Genomic DNA, 20076 nt, shown 5'->3' with positions numbered 1-20076 from the left:
TAGGGTGAAATGTGATGAGGATGTTAGGAGATTACAGGGTGACCTGGACAAGTTAGGTGAGTGGGCAGATGCATGGCAGATGCAGTTTAATGTGGATAAATGTCTGGTTATCCACTTTGGTGGCAAGAACAGGAAGGCAGATTACTACCTTAATGGAATCAATTTAGGTAAAGGGGCTGTTCAGAGAGATCTGGGTGTTCTTGTTCACCAGTCAATGAAGGCAAGCATGCAGGTACAGCAGGTCGTGAAGAAGGCTAATAGCATGCTGGCCTTCATAACAAGAGGAATTGAGTATAGAAGCAAAGAGGTGCTTCTGCAGCTGTACAGGGCCCTGGTGAGACCACACCTGGAGTACTGTGTACAGTTCTGGTCTCCAGATTTGAGGAAAGACATTCTGGCTATTGAGGGAGTGCAGCGTAGGTTCACGAGGTCAATTCCTGGAATGGCGGGACTACCTTATACGGAAAGACTGAAGCGACTGGGCTTGTATACCCTTGAGTTTAGAAGACTGAGAGGGGATCTGATTGAAACGTATAGGATTATGAAAGGATTGGACACTCTGGCAGGAGGAAACATATTTCTGCTGATGGGGGAGTGCCGAACCAGAGGACACAACTTAAAAATACGGGGTAGACCATTTAGGACAGAGATGAGGAGAAACTACTTCACCCAGAGAGTGGTGGCTGTGTGGAATGCTCTGCCCCAGAGGGCAGTGGAGGCCCAGTCTCTGGATTCATTTAAGAAAGAATTGGATAGAGCTCTTAAAGATAGTGGAGTCAAGGGTTATGGAGATAAGGCTGGAACAGGATACTGATTGGGAATGATCAGCCATGATCATATTGAATGGCGGTGCAGGCTCAAAGGGCTGAATGGCCTACTCCTGCATCTATTGTCTATTGTCTATTGCAACAGATTTGGAGGGTTTGAGCTATAGGAAGAGGTTGAATAGGCTGGAGTTGTTTTCCCTTGAACATCAGAGGTTGAGTGGTAACCTTACAGAGGTTTATAAAATCACCTTGATAGTGTGAACAACTAAGGTCTTTTCCCCAGAGTAGGAGAGTCCAGAACTGGAGGGCATAGGTTTAGGGTGAGAGGGGAAAGATTTAAAAGGGATCTAATGTGCAACATTTTCATGCAGAGGGTGGTGTGTGTATAGAATGAGCTGCCAAAGGAAGTGGTGGAGACTGGTGCAATTACAACATTTAAAAGGCATCTGGATGGATACATGAATACCTCTATCCATATATAGAGATGTACAGCATGGAAACAGACCCTTCGGTCCAACACATCCATGCCAACCAGGTATCCCAACCTATCTAGTCCCACCTGCCAGCACCTGGCCCATATCCCTCCAAACCCTTCCTATTCATATATCCATCCAGATGCCTTTTAAATGTTGCAATTGTACCAGCCTCTACCACTTCCTCTGGCAGCTCATTCTATACATGTACCATGCTCTGCATGAAAAAGTTGCCCCTTAAGTCCCTTTTATATCTTTCCCTTCTCACCCTAAACCTATGCCGTCTATTTCTGGACTCTCCCAACCCAGGGAAAAGACTTGGTCTATTTACCCTCTCCATGCCCCTCATGATTTTATAAATCTCTATGAGGTCACCCCTCAGCCTTCAATGCTCCAGAGAAAACAGCCCCAGCCTGTTCAACCTCTCCCCATAGCTCAAATCCTCCAACCCTGGCAGCATTCTTGTAAATCTTTTCCGAACCCTTTCAAGTTTCACAACATCCTTCCGATATTCCAACAGTGGCCTAACCAACATCCTGTACAGCCGCAACATGACCTCCCAACTCCTGTACTCAATACTCTGACCAATAAAGGGAAACATACTAAACACCTTCTTCACTATCCTATCTACCTGTGACTCCACTTTCAAGGCGCTATGAACCTGCACTCCAAGGTCTCTTTGTTCAGTAACACTCACCAGGACCTTACCATTAAGTGTATAAGTCCTGCTAAGATTTGCTTTCCCAAAATGCAGCACCTCGCATTTATCTGAATTAAACTCCATCTGCCACTCCTCAGCCCATTGGCCCACCTGATCAAGATCCTGTTGTAATCTGAGGTAACCTTCTTTGCTCTCCACTACACCTCCAATTTTGGTGTCGTCTGCAAACTAACTTTTGCCTCCTGTGTTCATATCCAAATCATTTATACAAATGATGAAAAGTAACGCCAATGAATGCAAACAAATGATGGTTAGATTCTGTCTTGTTAGAGAGACCATGTGCATTGTTGTGTTGTGAATGTTACTTGTCAGCCCAAGCCTGGATGTTGTCCAGGTCTTGCTGCTTTTGAACATAGACTGCTTCAGGATCTGAAGAGTTGCGAATGGTGCTGAACTCTGTACGGTGATCAGTAAACATCGCACCTGCTGACCTTCTGATGGAGGGAAGGTCATTGATGAAGCAGCTGAGGATGGTTGAGCCTAGGACACCATGTGTAACATGTGGTAGCAGAATCCTATGACTTCTATCAGGGTATCTGATGCCAACTGGTTGTACAGAAGTCAGCAGTACGCTTGGGTTTAAAACAAAATATTCTAAACCAAGGGAAATGGCAAAGGAATGGAAGTTAATCATTCTTTCAGGAAAAATAAACGGAAATATTAGTAACAGTGATCAGGTTGATAGAGCAAGAATAAATCACTCTATCGGCATAGTGATCTCCTTTCAGAATCATTCTTTGTTACAATTTTAAAGATATCCAGATGGATAAATCCTTCTTTCAGATGCTTGTCTAATTAATGTGTCTGTGTGCCTCAAGGTTATAGATCTTTTTAAGTAAGTATTTTTGTCAAGCTGACTTTTCCAAGCAAACAATTGAACACCAGCAGATCCTTATTTGACCCCCTGGTGGAATAATGCGTGAGGTCGGTCTTGGCACCATCAGTAGTTTCTGAATGCAGCCTGGCTGCATTTCCCTGCAGTAGCACCCTTACCGTCCACTCTGTAACCCAGCCCCAACCCTGACTGAAGTGCTAGCCACGGGAACTGAGACATCAAGCTAAAGGGCTATTGTTGGCGGCCACTGTGACATGATCTCTCTTTTCCTTCTCTTTCTAGCAGGCTCACAGGACAGCTTATTGGAAATCACCTACCGATCGACTGTGCCACCAGTGCTGTGCGATCCCACCACACCCAAACCCGAGGACATTTGCCTGCCGCAGCTATGCGACGGATCAGACCTCCCCCTTCCACTGGGAAGTCCGCTAGGTATGGATGACTGTCTGGTAAAACTGGAGTGCTTCCACTTCCTGCACGATGAAAAGAGGTCCCATGAAGAATTCATGGGCAGTCTGGAGCTGATCAAGTTCCGGGAATCAGGAATAGCGTCTGAATACGAGTCTAATACCGATGAGAGTGAGGAGAGGGACTGCTGGGTCAATGAGGAGTCAATTCGGTTAATGAATGTGCTGAAGAGGCAGGATGTGGGGGATTGTCTGGATGATGAAATTGCAGTGTAGTAGTCACTGCTTCTATCATTGAAATGTGACGCGTTGATCTCATCCAATGGTCAACCAGTCATGTCGGAATAATGGCAACTGATTTTCAGTCCTAATACAATTTATTTAAAGTGACAGTAGTGCATTCTGTTTCAACTCAGCCTGTACTTTGCTTCTTTAAATATCTAGTTCCAAAGTTTTATAAAAAGGAATTGATGTATCATCATATTCTTTAAACGTTGTGGAATGGTAGAAGCTTACAAATGCCTAAAGAAGGCAAGCCAAGTTACAGTTATAAGCAATTAGTGAATCGGATCAGTGTAAGTAATATCTCTTTGAACTGAAATATTTGCACCATTGATAAAGTGATTACTTGTGTATTGACATCACAAATGCTGACTTAAGTCAACATTCCATCCTTTCAGCTGGTCATAGCATTGTTTTACTTACCAATAGTATATTTTGTTGGTTAGCAAGAGATAGGAGTGCACCGTCTGTACCTAATTTACTTGTCATTATCACTTCAGAAATAATATTGAGAATCACTTGGACACAAATGGCAAATATTTGAAAGGATATGTAGTTGTCAAATTGGACAGCTTCATGAAAACTATTCACTAATAACGCTGTGTCCAAAATAATCCAGGTGGAAACTGTATAACATGCAAAGATTTTACATTCCATATGTCTAGTGCTAAATTGGAAGTATTTTTGAAAATCACTGAACAAACACAGCAAGCTCCGATATCCTTTCAAAGTGTTTAGACTCCAGGTTCACTAATTAGCTACTGTTGGATTCATTACTAATTTGGGGCTCTACCTTGAGAAAAAAAAGTTTGACAAATCTTTTCATTTTCATTTTGGCTGCTCTGTGAACATCAACCATTTAAACATGATCATGTTTTCAAATCAAGAGATGGCGTATGTGATTTTGAGTCTTCCCTCTTTCACAGGGCAAGTTTACCCACACTATAGGGGAGCACATCTACCGACAATAAAGCTGGTTGCTAGTTTAAAGGGAGATTGACTTATCATCATTTTGGCAGATAAAGACTCAGAGGAATTGCACATTCCCTGTCATAAAGGGAATGTTGCTGGAAATCTGCAATAAACACAGAATGCTGGAGTAGTTCTGGTGGCAGATAGAGACACAGTTAACATTTCAGGTCTGGTATGACTCTTCTTTGGAACTGTTCTGAATAAGAGTCATACTGGACTCTTACTCAAAACATTCCCTGTGTTTGTTGCATATCCGGTCTGTTATGTTAGCATCATGTGCAATTAAGTTTTTCTGACGAGAGGAAGCTAGTGTGTTGTGATTTGATAAAACTTATCCCAAACAACTGAAGGTTTGAGGAGGGAAGGGGTTGAATGTTCTCCTTTTAGTCTGAAACAGTGTCAACCAGTAGGCTATAATAGACTGGAGGGAAATTCTTTGCATTCAGCTGCCAGTGGTTAGATTATTGACCTTCCCATTGATCACACTACAGTCTCCTGGATGGGTAGTGCAGGATTACTTGGCTCGATGCTTTACTTGTATTGGGAGTTAGAAATGTTGGTTCAAAGTGGATCCAAATTTTGACTTGTCATTCAACTGACACAATGAGGACACCCTCCATTAATCTCCCCTCAACCTGAGGAAAGAAAGAAAAAGCTTGCAACTTGTTTCTGGCCTTGTGGCAAACAATTTTGCATGTGTAAAATAAAGCAGATGAAAGGTAAAGAGTGAAGTAGGTTAAAATAAGGGCTCTCGATAATTGAAATAAATCTTAGAAGGAAGAGCATGGGGGTGGGGGGAAAAGCAGGCAGGGCCAAAATCTTGGTTTTATGCAACAGATGATTTAAAATGATTCCAGTATGGTGTCTATATGTTTTATGACTGCAATATCTCAGCTAATTGAGGAAGATCAAGGGATTTTCATGGTTAGTAAATTTTAACTAAATTCCTTCTGAATAAAGGGAGGTGCAGAGAGCTCAAAATTTGTTGAAGGTGTCATGACTCCAGGGTTAATCATTCTTTCCAAGTATCACTGTACCAGAAATGGTTCATAATTCAAGCATTTGAGGTCTTTTTTTTAATGTGAATTAAGTTATGTGGCATCTAGAGCAGCAAAATAAACCTTGCATGAAACTGGAAGTGAATAAATTCTGGCTTGAATGGATACTAGCAGGGGATTTCTGGGTGACTGTTTAATATCAAGAGTTAATTTCTGCTTACAAATCATTTCAGCTCCACCTTTGTGGTTTCTAGCGTTATATAAATCTCCTTGATTTAATACTACCATCTTGCAATCACCTTATCTATAATTCTAGACTTGATTGCATTTTTATAACCATTTTATTTATAGTCTGTTCCAGTACAGTGATACATTTTGAAAATGAGAAGACAAAGATGATGAGGAGCAGGTTTGACGAGCTGTCCTTTTCAAAACTGCTGTAACTGGATGTGGTGGTTTCATGCTCCCTAACTATCCCAGAGCAATGTAAAGACTGAGCCTTCTTCTGTTGTGCCCAGTGTGGTATTTCTTTCCTGCCTGTTGATCCACAGACTCATTCAATTCTCAGATCTAATTTGGATAGCCAGAGGAATGAGTATGTTATGACAACTACCTGTAGAAGTGAGAATAAATGCAAACACAAGTCCATCTAGTTCATCTATCATCCTGGTAGCGACCTTGTATCATGACGTTGGTGTTATTGATTAATCCTTGGAATCAAGCATTCTAGTGAGCCTCCACCAGATATGAGGCAAGGAATAACCCTGTTGTGGCAGAATTTCAGATACACTGGACTTCCTTCAAAGCACACAACACTTTACCATTTCATCCCTTAAATTGCTCTAATGTTCTTTTGAAGTAATCATTCTATCCAACTGGTCGGGAAAATGAGAGTTTAGTTGAAACTAAAAGGCTGGAAAGAAATCTTTTATTTTGCAAGTCTGTTGTTACGTTGAACTCACGTCTGATTCCTCTAGGGATTGTTCTCTCTCATAGAGCATAGAGAGTGGGGTCAGATGTAGGCCATTCAGCCCTTTGAACATGCTCCACCATTCTCTGTGATCATGGCCTCACCATTCAACTCAGTACCCTGTTACTGCTTGCACCCCATACCCTTTGATCACTTTAATCCAAAGAACTATATCTGACCCATCTTTGAAAACAGTTTCTTGTTGCTTTGTATGTGGACCTGTGAGAAAGTCTCTGTAAAAACTTTCTTCTTTGGCTGTGATTCATGTGAATGGGCTGCCGAAGAAAAAAAACCTTCTTCAGAGATTTGTTTTAAGGGATAAGTGGTCAACATCCATGTCAACATGATCATCCACAGTGATGAATGTCCTTTGATCCTGAGTAGTCAGACTTGCAAATCCACAGACAGCAGTTTTGGCTAATCTGCCAGTGAACTGTGGGTGGAGGGATTGTGGTGAGAAGTGGAGTGAGAGCAGGGGTCAGAGGACACTCATGAGGGTGACCCTCAGAATATGCAGGGGGAGAATGTCAGTGAGAGAAGACAAATGGAGTTGTTGGGGGTTACTGCTGTTGACAAGACAGAGATATATGAGACACGCAATCTCATGGAAGCCACAGAATATAGATTGATTCAGGCTCAATATGCCAGCAGTTGAGAAGGGACAAGGAAGTGTACTGAGAGGAAGTGGTAGGAATCCAAGGAGAGGCAAGTTTCCAGAGTGGGAGGAGATAAAGGGACCTTAGCTGGGAGCACAGAATGCAGGCCTCAGTCTGGCAAGAATAAACAATGGAGAGAGAAGTAGTCAAGACAGATGTGTATGGCAAAAACAAAATTGGGTGCATCTAAAATTGTTAAATAAAGAATCCACAAACTCACTGTGCAAGATCAACAACCTCAGACCATATAATTTGCAGTCTGATATTGTCTAACTGCAAACTTTACAATCTCAATCTGCAGGATCCACGCTCACATTCTACAGAACCCAGCCTGAAACTGTTGAATTGACAATTTAACTTCAAAATCCACAACCCTGATCTGCAAGGTCTGAAATCTTGATCTGCAGAATCCAGAACACAAAATGTGGAACCCACATTCTCAAGCTGTGGGTATTACGGTCTTAAAGTTTAGAATCTCCAACCTCAAAATTACAGATCATATGAACTCCTACTGTTGAGTTCATGATCTTTAAACCCCAGGGTCCACAGGCAAAATTCAGAAATTCAAACTACAGCAGTCAAAACTGAGCCTGCGGAATCTTTCAACTCACTGTAGAATCCACAATCTCACCAAACAGAATCATTCTCCAGATTCCACAGTTCTTCTCTTTGGTCTCAATGTGGAGAGTCCACACTTGCAACCGATGGAATCAACAGTGTTGCTCTCCTCAGTCCTCAATATCCGAATTACAGTCTCACTTGGCAGATTCCACAAACTCAAACTGAAAAATTCACAATCTCAAATTGCGGTTTCCATGATTTCAGGATCCACCAGGATAAGCTGTGGAAGTTAACAGCTTCGCTCTGCCAAATCCACTATCTCCAGTTTCAGGATGCAGAATCACAAAACGAACAAGGGTCAAGCTGTAGATTTCACGTTCATAGTAGAATTCCTCCCGGCCCGGAAACCTCCCCAACGAGGAATTACTTTTATTTGTCACTGCAAACCTCATAGAAGCATCCCCACCTCAACAGCGACACAACGGTGGCTATTTTACACCTTTGTGTGGGAGGGAAGATTTACATCAGGGCACGAATTCTGAATCTTGACTCTTTCGTGAGAATGATAGCAATAGTAGTAAATTATTGTATATGTTGAGAAGTAGAAATATGTGCATTTATATAGCACCTTTCACAGTCCTCCGATGCCTTGAAACCATTAAAGTATACTTTGAATTGTAGTCATTGTTGTAATGTTGGAAATACAGCAACTAATTTTCCCTACATCTATCTCCCATAAACAGTAAATGACTAGAAAATCTGTTTTTGTGCTGTTGATTAATTCTGGGAAGATATCTCCTTTGTATTTCTGACAAAGAGGGATCATCTTATATCCATCTGGGAGGGCAGATGGTCTCAGTTTATCATCTGATCTAAAAGGACTGCACCTCTAACAATACTGTACTCCCTTAATATTGCACTGTAGAGTAGGCCTGGATTTGTGGTGCTTGAATGCTGGAGTGGGGTTTGAACCCAGAACCTGATCCTCACCGAGCGAGTTAGGGAACTGGAACTGGAGCTGGATGAGCTGAGGATTATTCGAGAGGCTGAGAGGGTGATCGATAGAAGCTACAGGGACATAGTTACGCCGGAGAACAGAGGTAGCTGGGTAACAGTTAGAGGTGGGAAGGGGAAGAAGCAGGCAGTGCAGGGTTCCCTGTGGTCATTCCCCTAAAAAATAGGTATACAGCTTTGGAAACTGTTGGGGGGACAGCCTTGCAGGTGTAAGCTGCAGTGAAGGGGTCTGTGGCTCTGAGATTCAGAAGGGAAAGGGGGAGAAGAGGAGAGCGCTAGTTATAGGGGACTCTCTAGTTAGAGGGACGGACAGGCGGTTCTGTGGACATGGGCGAGACTCTCGGATGGTTTGTTGCCTCCCGGGTGCTAGGGTCCGAGACATCTCGGACCGTGTCTTCAGAATCCTTAAGGGGGAGGGTGTGCAGCCAGAAGTCGTGGTACACATTGGCACCAACGACATAGGTAGGAAGAGGGGTGGGGAGGTCATTCAAGAGCTCAAGGAGTTAGGCTGGAAGCTAAAAGCTAGGACAGACAGAGTCGTCATCTCTGGGTTGTTGCCGGTGCCACGTGACAGAGAGGCAAAGAATAGGGAGAGAGTGCAGTTGAACACGTGGCTGCAAGGATGGTGTAGGAGGGAGGGCTTCAGATATTTGGACAATTGGATTGCATTCTGGGGAAGGTGGGACCTGTATAAACAGGACGGGTTGCACCTGAACCAGAAGGGCACCAATATCCTGGGGGGTAGGTTTGCTAGCACTCTTCGGGGGGGGTTAAACTAATTTGGCAGGGGGATGGGATCCGGACTTGTAGTCCAGCAAGTAAGCTAGCTGTGTGTCAGGATGTCCAAGACTGTAGGGAGGCTGTGGAGAAGGTAGCACTGACAGGGACTACTTGCGGACACAGAGCTGGGCTCAAGTGCGTATACTTCAATGCAAGGAGTATCAGAAATAAGGTGGGTGAACTTAAGGCGTGGATCGGTACCTGGGACTACGATGTTGTGGCCATCACGGAAACATGGATAGATGAGGGACAGGAATGGCTGTTGGAGGTTCCTGGTTACAGATGTTTCAGTAAGATTAGGGAGGGTGGTAAAAAAGGAGGGGGGGTGGCATTGCTAATTAGAAATGGTATAACGGCTGCAGAAAGGAAGTTTGAGGGGGATCTGCCTCTGGAGGTAGTATGGGCTGAAGTCAGAAATAGGAAAGGTGCAGTCACCTTGTTGGGTGTTTATTATAGGCCCCCCAATAGCAGCAGAGATGTGGAGAAACAGATTGGAAACAGATTCTGGAAAGGTGCAGAAGCCACAGGGTCGTAGTCATGGGCGACTTCAACTTCCCAAATATTGATTGGAAGCTCTTTAGATCAAGTAGATTGGATGGGGCGGTGTTTGTGCAGTGTGTCCAGGAAGCTTTTCTAACGCAGTATGTAGATTGTCCAACCAGAGGGGAGGCCATATTGGATTTGGTACTCGGTAATGAACCGGGACAAGTGGTGGGCTTGTTAGTGGGTGAACATTTTGGTGATGGTGACCACAATTCTGTGACTTTCACCTTGGTTATGGAGAGAGATAGGTGCGCACAACAAGGAAGTTTTTACAATTGGGGGAAGGGAAATTACGATGCTGTAAGACAGGATTTGAGGAGCATACGTTGGGAGCATAGGCTGTCAGGGAAGGATGTGGTGGAAATGTGGAACTTTTTCAAGGAGCAGATACGACGTGTCCTTGATATGTATGTACCGATCAGGCAGGAAAGAAATGGTCGTGTGAGGGAGCCTTGGCTGACGAGGGAGGTTGAATGTCTAGTAAAGAGGAAGAAGGAGGCTTACATAAGGTTGAGGAAACAGGGTTCAGACAGAGCAGTGGAGGGATACAGGATAGCCAGAAGGGACCTGAAGAAAGGGATTAGGAGAGCTAAGAGAGGGCATGAAAAATCCTTGGCGGATAGGATCAAGGATAACCCCAAGGCATTCTATGCGTATGTGAGAAACCTGAGAATGACGAGAACGAGGGTAGGTCCGATCAAGGACAGTGGTGGGAGACTGTGTATTGAGTAGGAAGAGATAGGAGAGGTCTTGAACAAGTACTTCTCCTCAGTATTTACGAACGAGAGGGACCGTATTGTTGAAGAGGAGAGTGTGAAACGGACTGATAAGCTAGAAGAGCTACCTGTTAGGAAGGAAGATGTGTTGGACATTTTGAACAACTTGAGGATAGACAAGTCCCCCGGGCCTGACGGGATATATCCTAGGATTATGTGGGAAGCAAGAGAGGAAATTGCAGTACCGTTGGCAATGATCTTCTCGTCTTCACTGTCAACGGGGGTGGTACCAGGGGACTGGAGAGTAGCGAATGTTGTGCCCCTGTTCAAAAAAGGGAATAGGGATAACCCCGGGAATTACAGGCCAGTTAGTCTTACTTCTGTGGTAGGCAAAGTAATGGAAAGGGTACTGAGGGATAGGATTTACGAGTATCTGGAAAGACACTGCTTGATTAGGGACAGCCAGCACGGATTTGTGAAGGGTAGGTCTTGCCTTACAAGTCTTATTGAATTCTTCGAGGAGGTGACCAAGCATGTGGATGAGGGTAGAGCAGTGGATGTAGTGTACATGGATTTTAGTAAGGCATTTGATAAGGTTCCCCATGGTAGGCTTATGCGGAAAGTCAGGAGGCATGGGATAGAGGGAAATTTGGCCAATTGGATAGAAAACTGGCTAACCGGTCGAAGGCAGAGAGTGGTGGTAGATGGTAAATATTCAGCCTGGAGCCCAGTTACAAGTGGAGTTCCGCAGGGATCAGTTCTGGGTCCTCTGCTGTTTGTAATTTTTATTAATGACTTAGATGAGGGAGTCGAAGGGTGGGTCAGTAAATTTGCAGATGATACGAAGATAGGTGGAGTTGTGGACAGTGAGGAGGGCTGTTGTCGGCTGCAGAGGGACTTAGATATGATGCAGAGCTGGGCTGAGGAGTGGCAGATGGAGTTCAACCCTGCCAAGTGTGAGGTTGTCCATTTTGGAAGAACAAATAAGAATGCGGAATACAGGGTTAATGGTAGGGTTCTTAGTCAGGTGGAGGAACAGAGGGATCTTGGGGTCTATGTACATAGATCTTTGAAGGTTGCCACTCAGGTGGATAGAGTTTGTAAGAAGGCCTATGGAATATTATCGTTCATTAGCAGAGGGATTGAATTCAAGAGTCGTGAAGTGATGTTGCAGCTGTACAGGACTTTGGTTAGGCCACAATTGGAGTACTGTGTGCAGTTCTGGTCGCCTCACTTTAGGAAAGATGTGGAAGCTTTGGAGAGGGTGCAGAGAAGATTTACCAGGATGTTGCCTGGAATGGAGAGTAGGTCGTACGAGGATAGGTTGAGAGTTCTCGGCCTTTTCTCGTTGGAACGGCGAAGGATGAGGGGTGACTTGATAGAGGTTTATAAGATGATCAGAGGAATAGATAGAGTAGACAGTCAGAAACTTTTTCCCCGGGTACAACAGAGTGTTACAAGGGGACATAAATTTAAGGTGAAGGGTGGAAGGTATAGGGGAGATGTCAGGGGTAGGTTCTTTACCCAGAGAGTGGTGGGGGCATGGAATGCGCTGCCCGTGGGAGTGGTAGAGTCAGAATCATTGGCGACCTTTAAGCGGCATTTAGATAGGTACATGGATGGGTGCTTAATCTAGGGTAGAAGTTCGGCACAACATCGTGGGCCGAAGGGCCTGTTCTGTGCTGTATTGTTCTATGTTCTAACCTCAGAGGCAGGAGTGCTGCCAATTGAACACGCATTTGTACTTGTCTTGTGCATCTTTATGCACATACTGTAGGCAGCGCACGCACAGTAAATACAAGTTCACACACCCCTTCCTGTCATATTACACATTGAAGTGTTCGTGGATTAATTGACTTTAGACAACTTCAGTACTAAAACACTGAGCACATTCAATCGGACCTCAAAACTGTGGATCACTTCATTGCACCACAACTTGCGTTCACCAAGTTACCCACTCTTCAGAATCACTCACTCTAATGTGAATCCTTTCAATCCAGAGATTAACAAGGGTGATTAGGCTATAAGTCTGTCAGCCTGTCTTTGAATAATTGAAGCACGTGAATTAACTTCATATTATAAGCATCAAATGACTGTATGCTGGCACTCTGTCCGTAATGGCATTGCTATGTGCTTTCAAAGATTGAATAATTTTTATTTTTGTCAACTGATATACCTAATGCAGTAGAATGTGAACTAGTACTTTTTAAGCCCATCATTGTTTTATCTCAATGTTCGTTAAAAAAAAAGTTTGTTAGAAGCAAAGTTAACTTTGTGATTTATTTTTAACTGTACATACATGTCACAGTTTCTCTGTGGGAACTGAGCCCTCTTTAAACCACCTTACTGGTGGAAATTATAATAGGTTATGAATAATGCTGAGTATAAAATGAAGCTTTATTAGCCTCACTGGGCCCTAATGGTGCAGAGGAGATTAAATGAAGGTCACCAGTGAAATGCCAGCATCATTAGCTCAGTCCAGCTGTGTGGCAGTCAGTCTTGTACAAATTGGATTTTCGGATATGTTTCTTCAGTAACTGCAAAGAGCCATCAATATATTTTTGAGGCTTGTTACAGATTTATTTGCAGTGGTTCACTTAGATTTTTGTTTTGTGATCAGCCCTCGTCTTTTTTAAAAGGCACCTGCTGTTTGTGGTAGGAGCTGTGTACGCTTTGATTCACACCGGCACTCGATGTAGCAATGTGCTTTGTGCAAGAAGGTCTGTGGCGACAAATAATTAGCAAAATGCACTTATTTAAAAAAGATGGCTCTCTTAACTATGCTTTAGTTTTAAACAGAGACAACAGCATCAAAATACTTACTTTGCAGAAGCTTTAAGGCAAGGCTCCAAAGTGAAAGGGTAGATTTTACAAATGGCATGATAAATGCTAGCCATTAATGTGAAAACATTATCGACAGTATGCAGTGACATATCTCAGGTGACACTGTCGTCACAACGACCTGCAGCTCTTTTAACTCCATTATTCTTCGAACAATGAAGACTTGCCAAGCAGTTTCTTCCAAAATACTGCCCTTTAAAACAATGTAGGGATGAAGTAATAGCTGTGTTTTGTGTGTGTGTGTGTAAAATGATTTGAACTCTGAACAAACCTGCAGCAACCGTTCCCCCAACCCCAGCACCATCCCACTTCCTACCAGTAAAAGCAAATGTGTTTTACAATATAGTGTTTTATTTCTGGCTGTAGGCTTAAGTTTGTCACTTAGGGGCAAACTGTGGGGACTTAGCTCAAAATGTATAGAATCTTACAATTTACCCATCATGCTTGTGCCAAAATGATCAACTTGGTTGTACTCCCTTATTTTCCGATAACCCTACACATTTTATTTTAATGTTCTGTAAGATTACCCACTTGCATTTTGAAGATTGCTGTCAAACCTGCTTCTTCAAGCACTGTATTTTAAATCATAACCATTCACTGTGTTAATAAAATTCTCCTCATCTCCACCCACCCCACAGCTTTACTGCCAGCTATCTTAGATGTCTTCTGTTTATTAATCTTCCTGCCAGAATAAACACTTCCTCCTTGTTTCTAGTATCCAAACCACACCTAATTTTGAAGAGCTTCTACTCAATCCTCCTTTGCCTTCTCTAATTACAGTTTCTCAAAATAAAAATCCTGAAACCTTCCCCATTTTGTTTAAGAAGGTCTGAAATAGGGAGAAAATTAAATCATTGGCTTTCTTGCTGAAATGGAGCCCCTCTAATGGTCATCCCTGCTCTCAAAGCCCCAGAAAACTCAAAGATTGGGACTATCGCTGTGAATCTTGGGTTGGTTCCAATGAATGCAATTGGATTCTAATTGAAGACCAGTCTAAGGACTACTCCAGAGACCAGAGAGGAGGAAGTACATTTGTTTCATCAAAACAAAATACAAATCAAACTCTTCTGTACACGTGAAGCGTACTTTGAAGTTAAAAAAAATCAACTCGAGCTTTAACCTTGAGTAATGTTTCACCATTTACTTCTGAGGTGAAAACTATGGCAAATGAAGTGGTTCATTCTAAAACCACTTTTGAAAAGGAGCCAGTTTCAAGTTGTGCTACATTACAGTTCTTAATGAGCATTAATTCAAACAGATGAGCGAAGTCCAAAGAAGGTCTTAAGCTCGGAAAGCTGCAGTCACGTTTTTAATGGAATATGTTGCGTTGGTGAGATTAATAGTTCAGAGCTGATGGATAACATTCCATTATTGACCATTAGAGAAATACTGAAATCCTTAGAAAGATAGAGAATAAATTAGCTAAATCTTGATTAAGTGTACACTAATAAGTTATGGTCAAGAGTGTGGTGCTGGAAAAGCACAGCAGGTCAGGCAGCATCCGAGAAGCAGGAGAGTCGACGTTTCTGGCATAAGCCCTCCCTGATGAAGGGCTTATGCCTGAAACGTTGATTCTCCTGCTCCTCGGATGCTGCCTGACCTGCTGTGCTTTTCCAGCACCACACTCCTGACTCTGATCTCCAAAATCTGCAGTCCTCACTTTCTCCTAGTAATAGGTTAATGGTACAGGTACAGAAACCAGGAAACACAGTTGTCAAAGCATCCTCTCACACTGTCTTTGAGCAGTAACTTCCAGACAGGAAAATGTGGCAAGACTGTTTGTTTCTGGGAGCGAGTATGGGAGGAGAAATAAGGACCTTGGCTCTCTGCATTTCTTGTAGCATTGCTAAGGAGGAGATGAACAGATTTTTAATTAGTAACGGATCAAAAGGTTATGGGGAGTGGATAGGAAAGTGAGGTTGAGGCCGCGATGAGATCAACTATGGTTGTATCAAATGGTGGATCAGGTTCAAGGGCCTGAATTGCCTACTCCTGCTCTAAGTTCTTATAATATAGGTTATCTGACAGCATGGCTATAAATCATCCCATAAACCCATGAGTAGTTAGAAAACTGGGTGGGGAAGTCCACAATCTGGAAATATTAAGGGGTACCTGAGTTTAAAGAACTGTATTCTCTCCCCCTTATTGTTTCAAAGAATATATTCTCATATAGCTGGAATTGTGAATTGTGGAAAGTGTACCATTTTTCCCCCATTCTGAGTATTTAAAATCGACCCGGAATTAGTAGGGGTGGCCAGGGTTCATGCATGCCCATACCTAGATCTCTTCCATTATCTGTACAGAAATAAAGTATTTTGTGATGAAAAAGAATAGTATTTTTTGTACTGGCAGAGAATAGAAGCGATGTGTCGTCATTGAGTCAGCCAGAACTATGTTTTGATTTCTTACTTGTTACAGGTACATGTGGCCCTGTGCTTTACTCTGCTCTTTCCTATTGACTATCTCTGCAAAGTTCCACTGAATTCACCAATTATTGAAGGGAAAATAGAAATGGAATAAATCGGCCTATAATATTTTCCATGCATGTTGGCCATGTGCAATGGTTATGAAATTGGGCACTTGGTAATTGTTTTTCTCTTCTCTCTAATGGACTTTCACTGCATCCATAAGCAGGAAACAGCTGCTATTGTCTAAATAACAGGGGAGACAATAGCCTAGTGGTATTATCGCTGGACTGGTAATCCAGAGACCCAGGTCATTTTCAAATTCAAATCCTGCTATGGCAGTTGGTGGAATTTAAATTCAATAAATATCAGGAATTTGGAGTCTAATGATGACCATGAAATCATTGTCAATTATCGGAAAGCAAAAGCCCATCTGGTTCACTAATGTCCTTTGGGTGAGAAAACTGCTAACCTGACCCGGTCTGGTCTATTCCAAACTCACAACAGTTTACTCTTAGCTAAACTCTGGGAAATTAGGGACAGGCAATAAATGCTGGTCTAGCCAGCAATGCCCTCATCCTGTGAATGAATACAAAAAAAGGAGGCAAGGCCAGTTGACTCAGTACAGCCATCTGTTCTGTGGCTTTGCCTTAAAATCTTGACCGATTAGTGGAGATTATCAGCTTGTTCATTTCCTTACATTTCCATTCCATGGGTTGCCTATGTGAGCCTAGATTTTGATCACCCTTGAGCTGTTGTGAGAATTGGCCTTGTTAATGAATCTGCCTGCATCAATACAGATCAGCAGCAGAGGTCACCCAGTAAGAGGAAGCAGAGTAGTACAGCAGGACTGCCTGAAGAAAGCAGAATATATTTTAGGCTGACCTTACATGATGTAACTCAGAACGGATTTTTCTAATCGTTACTTTCAGGACGAGGATTTCAATCATCAGCAGTTTGATTGTCTTGTTTTACAGATGTTGTTTTCAAACATTGGAAGCAAACAGAAAGGATTGGATTTGAATAGTGCCTTTAGCTAAGCAAAATGTATCAAGGTGTTCCACTTGCAAAATTAGGGGCTGGGGTCAAGGATGATATTGGACACTGGGCAGGAATAAGAAGAAACATTTGGATCATAGAACAATCTATATGTGAACCGTAAGAAACTAAGGATTTGTGTAAAGGAATAAATGGAAAATGTGAAGAAAACGTTGCCATTGAAACATAAGGATATAAACAATAACGTCTGGGAATGTAGGCCACTCAACCCTTTGTGTTTGATGAAGGTCAACTCTACTAGTGTCAAATCCCTTAATTTCCTTTCTACCTAACAATCCTTCAATCTCTAGCCTGCTGGTACGCAACAACTGAGCCCATGAAGTAGACAGTTCAAAAATCACACAACCATTTCAGTGACGAAACATCTCCTCATCAGTCTCCTAAATGTCAACACCTTAATATGAGACTGTGACCCCCTAGCTCTGGACACTCCAGCCGGAGGTCATTCAGCAAAATACCCCATCACACCCGTTAGGAATTTTATGCACCTCGATCATATCGCCTCACATTTTTCTGAATTCTCGCAAGGTCTTGGGGAGTGCAGGTTTATAGTTCCTTGAAAGTAGAGTTGCAGGTAGACAGGATAGTGAAGAAGGTGTTTGGTATGCTTTCCTTTATTGGTTAGAGCATTGAGTATAGGAGTTGGAAGGTCATGTTGTGGCTGTTGGAACACTGTGTGCAATTCTCGTCTCCTTTCTATCGGAAGAGTGTTGTGAAACCTGAAAGGTTTCAGAAAAGATTTACAAGGATGTTGCCAGATTGGAGGATTTGAGCTTTAGGGAGAGGCTGAATAGAGGGGACTGTTTTCTATGGAGCATCGGAGGCTGAGGGGGTGATCTTATAGAGGTTTATAAAATCATGAGGGATATGGATAGGGTAAATAGACAAGGTCTTTTCCCTGGGTGGGCGAGTCCAGAACTAGAGGACATAGGTTTAGGGTGAGAGGGAAAAGATTTAAAAGAGACCTAAGGGGCAACTTTTTCATGCAGACGGTGGTACATGTATAGAATGAGCTGCCAGAGGAAGTGGTGAAGGCTGGTACAATTGCAACATTTAAAAGGCATCTGGATGGGTAAGTTCAGCAAAGGATGGGAAGAACCCCATTTCTGTAATTTCCATGTCTTATTGGAGGCTACTAGGAGGAGGAAAAGAAACATTGCTATTCATGCTGCTGGAGACCACCTCTGAGTCACAACCTACCCAATTATTTTGCACTGGGCCGTACAATTTTGGAGACCTCCTTTATTTCAACCTTGGCACCCACCTTTGGCATTCACTCTAACCCTACACATTTGGACAGTTCTTGTCTTGGCTTCCGAACCAGGATTGTAGGTATTCTTTTAAGTCCAAACTTGGTCTAGTTCCTGCCAATTCAATCAAATCCTGAGTGCATCAAACCTTCCCCCCAACCCCCAACTTCCCCAAGTCGTCCGAACCAACCTGTGTCCCTGTTTGTTCCAGGACAGTCAAACATTAGATTAAAAATAGGGGCAACTTTTTCACGCAGAGGGTGGTATGTGTATGGAATGAGCTGCCAGAGGAAGTGGTGGAGACTGGTACAACTGCAACATTTAAAAGGCATCTGGATGGGTATATGAATAGAAAAGGTTTGAGGGATATGGGCCAGGTGCTGGCAAGTGGCACTAGATTGGGTTGGGATATCTGGTCGGCGTGGAGAGTTAGACTGAAGGCTGTTTCCATGCTGTACATTTCCATGACACTATATGTTCCACGTCTACTCAGTCGCTGCTTATGAGGCACCCCAGGAATCAGCAGGTCAGGTAGAGGCACAGGAAAGTGTGATTTTCAGGTACATCAAAAGAAACACAAAAGCACACCTCCATCAGACTGCTACAGCCATTCTAGTGCTTTCACAGACACGGGACCAGACCCCGTGAGAGATTTAGGAGTGAGATTGCAAAGTTGCTAATGTGGAGGCTCCACAGCTCACAACTCAGGATTTTTCTTCATGTGTCAGTGTCCAAATGGAGGGCTACTGTGAAAAACACAGCAGTTCAGGCAGCATCCAAGTAGCTTCGAAATCGACGTTTCGGGCAAAAGCCCTTCATCACCGTCGATTTCGAAGCTACTTGGATGCTGCCTGAACTGCTGTGCTCTTCCAGCATCACTAATCCAGAATCTGGTTTCCAGCATCTGCAGTCATTGTTTTTACCTACTGTGAAAAACCTCTAGGCAGACAAAGCTCACAGAAACCTCCATGAATCAAAGAAATTTCAGGCCATTGAGAAAAGATTTCCCCTGCCCCTTCTCCCTGCCAGGCAGATCCCCAGCACCCCTTGGATGAACCTGTCAACAGAAAGCCCTAACACCAGTTGCCAGGACTACAGGCACAGGCATCAAGCAAGAGAGTCCTAGGCAAGGAAACATGCCCTGGATGAGAAATATATGTTGCACTCCTTTCCTTTCAGGTGTACTGGACTTCCAGATTGATGTAACTGTTGAAAAATCCCTTGAAATGAGCGTTCCTTTTCATCCTTTAACCTTGAAATAAAGGCACACTAGACTGTGTTTTCATATAGAATCCTACAGAATGTGGAGCTACCAGTGCTGGACTAGGTGGATAAAGTTAAAAATCACACAACACCAAATTATAGTCTAACAGGTTTATTCATGATTTGAAACCTGCAACCCATTCTAAGTGATTAAACACTCAACAGTAATCTGCGTTTGTTCAATACGTCGCAACAGTTGTGTGACACTTTGATCTTTTACTATAAATTCTGTGTCCTATGATCATGCCCCACTAGCTACCTGAGGAAGCAGCAGCGCTCTGAAAGCTAGTACTTCCAAATAAACCCATTGGACTTTAAACTGGTGTTGTGTGAATTTTAACTTAGTCCTACAGAAATATAGTCAAGAGTGTGGCGCTGGAAAAGCACAGCAAGTCAGGCAGCATCTAAGAAGTAGGAGAATCGACATTTTGGGCATAAGCGGCCGATGAAGGGCTTATACCCAAATGTCAATTCTCCTACTCCTCGGATGCTTGCCTGGCCTGCTGTGCTTTTCCAGCACCACACTCTCAACTCTGATCTCCAGCATCTGCAGTGCTCACTTT

The 20076-nt window shown here is 43.1% G+C and overlaps 1 protein-coding gene across 7 annotated transcripts in view; it reads left to right on the top strand.

Annotated features, from left to right (window-relative positions):
• Positions 1-20076, top strand: part of nos1apa (nitric oxide synthase 1 (neuronal) adaptor protein a) — a 389677-nt gene that overhangs the window by 350893 nt on the left and 18708 nt on the right. For 5 of the 7 annotated variants that reach the window (XM_072573933.1, XM_072573930.1, XM_072573929.1 and 2 more), the window contains one exon: positions 3079-3228. In XM_072573933.1, the coding sequence (XP_072430034.1) occupies positions 3079-3228 (150 nt within the window). Of the gene's footprint in view, positions 1-3078; positions 9691-20076 lie in introns of those variants that run through there. The other 2 variants (XM_072573931.1, XM_072573935.1) reach the window with 2 other exon arrangements.

This window comes from Chiloscyllium punctatum, chromosome 7, assembly GCF_047496795.1.
Source record: "Chiloscyllium punctatum isolate Juve2018m chromosome 7, sChiPun1.3, whole genome shotgun sequence".
NCBI classification, from domain to species: domain Eukaryota; kingdom Metazoa; phylum Chordata; class Chondrichthyes; order Orectolobiformes; family Hemiscylliidae; genus Chiloscyllium; species Chiloscyllium punctatum.
The sequence above is the reverse complement of the archived record's forward strand: the minus strand, read 5'-3'. Positions and strand labels throughout refer to the sequence as shown.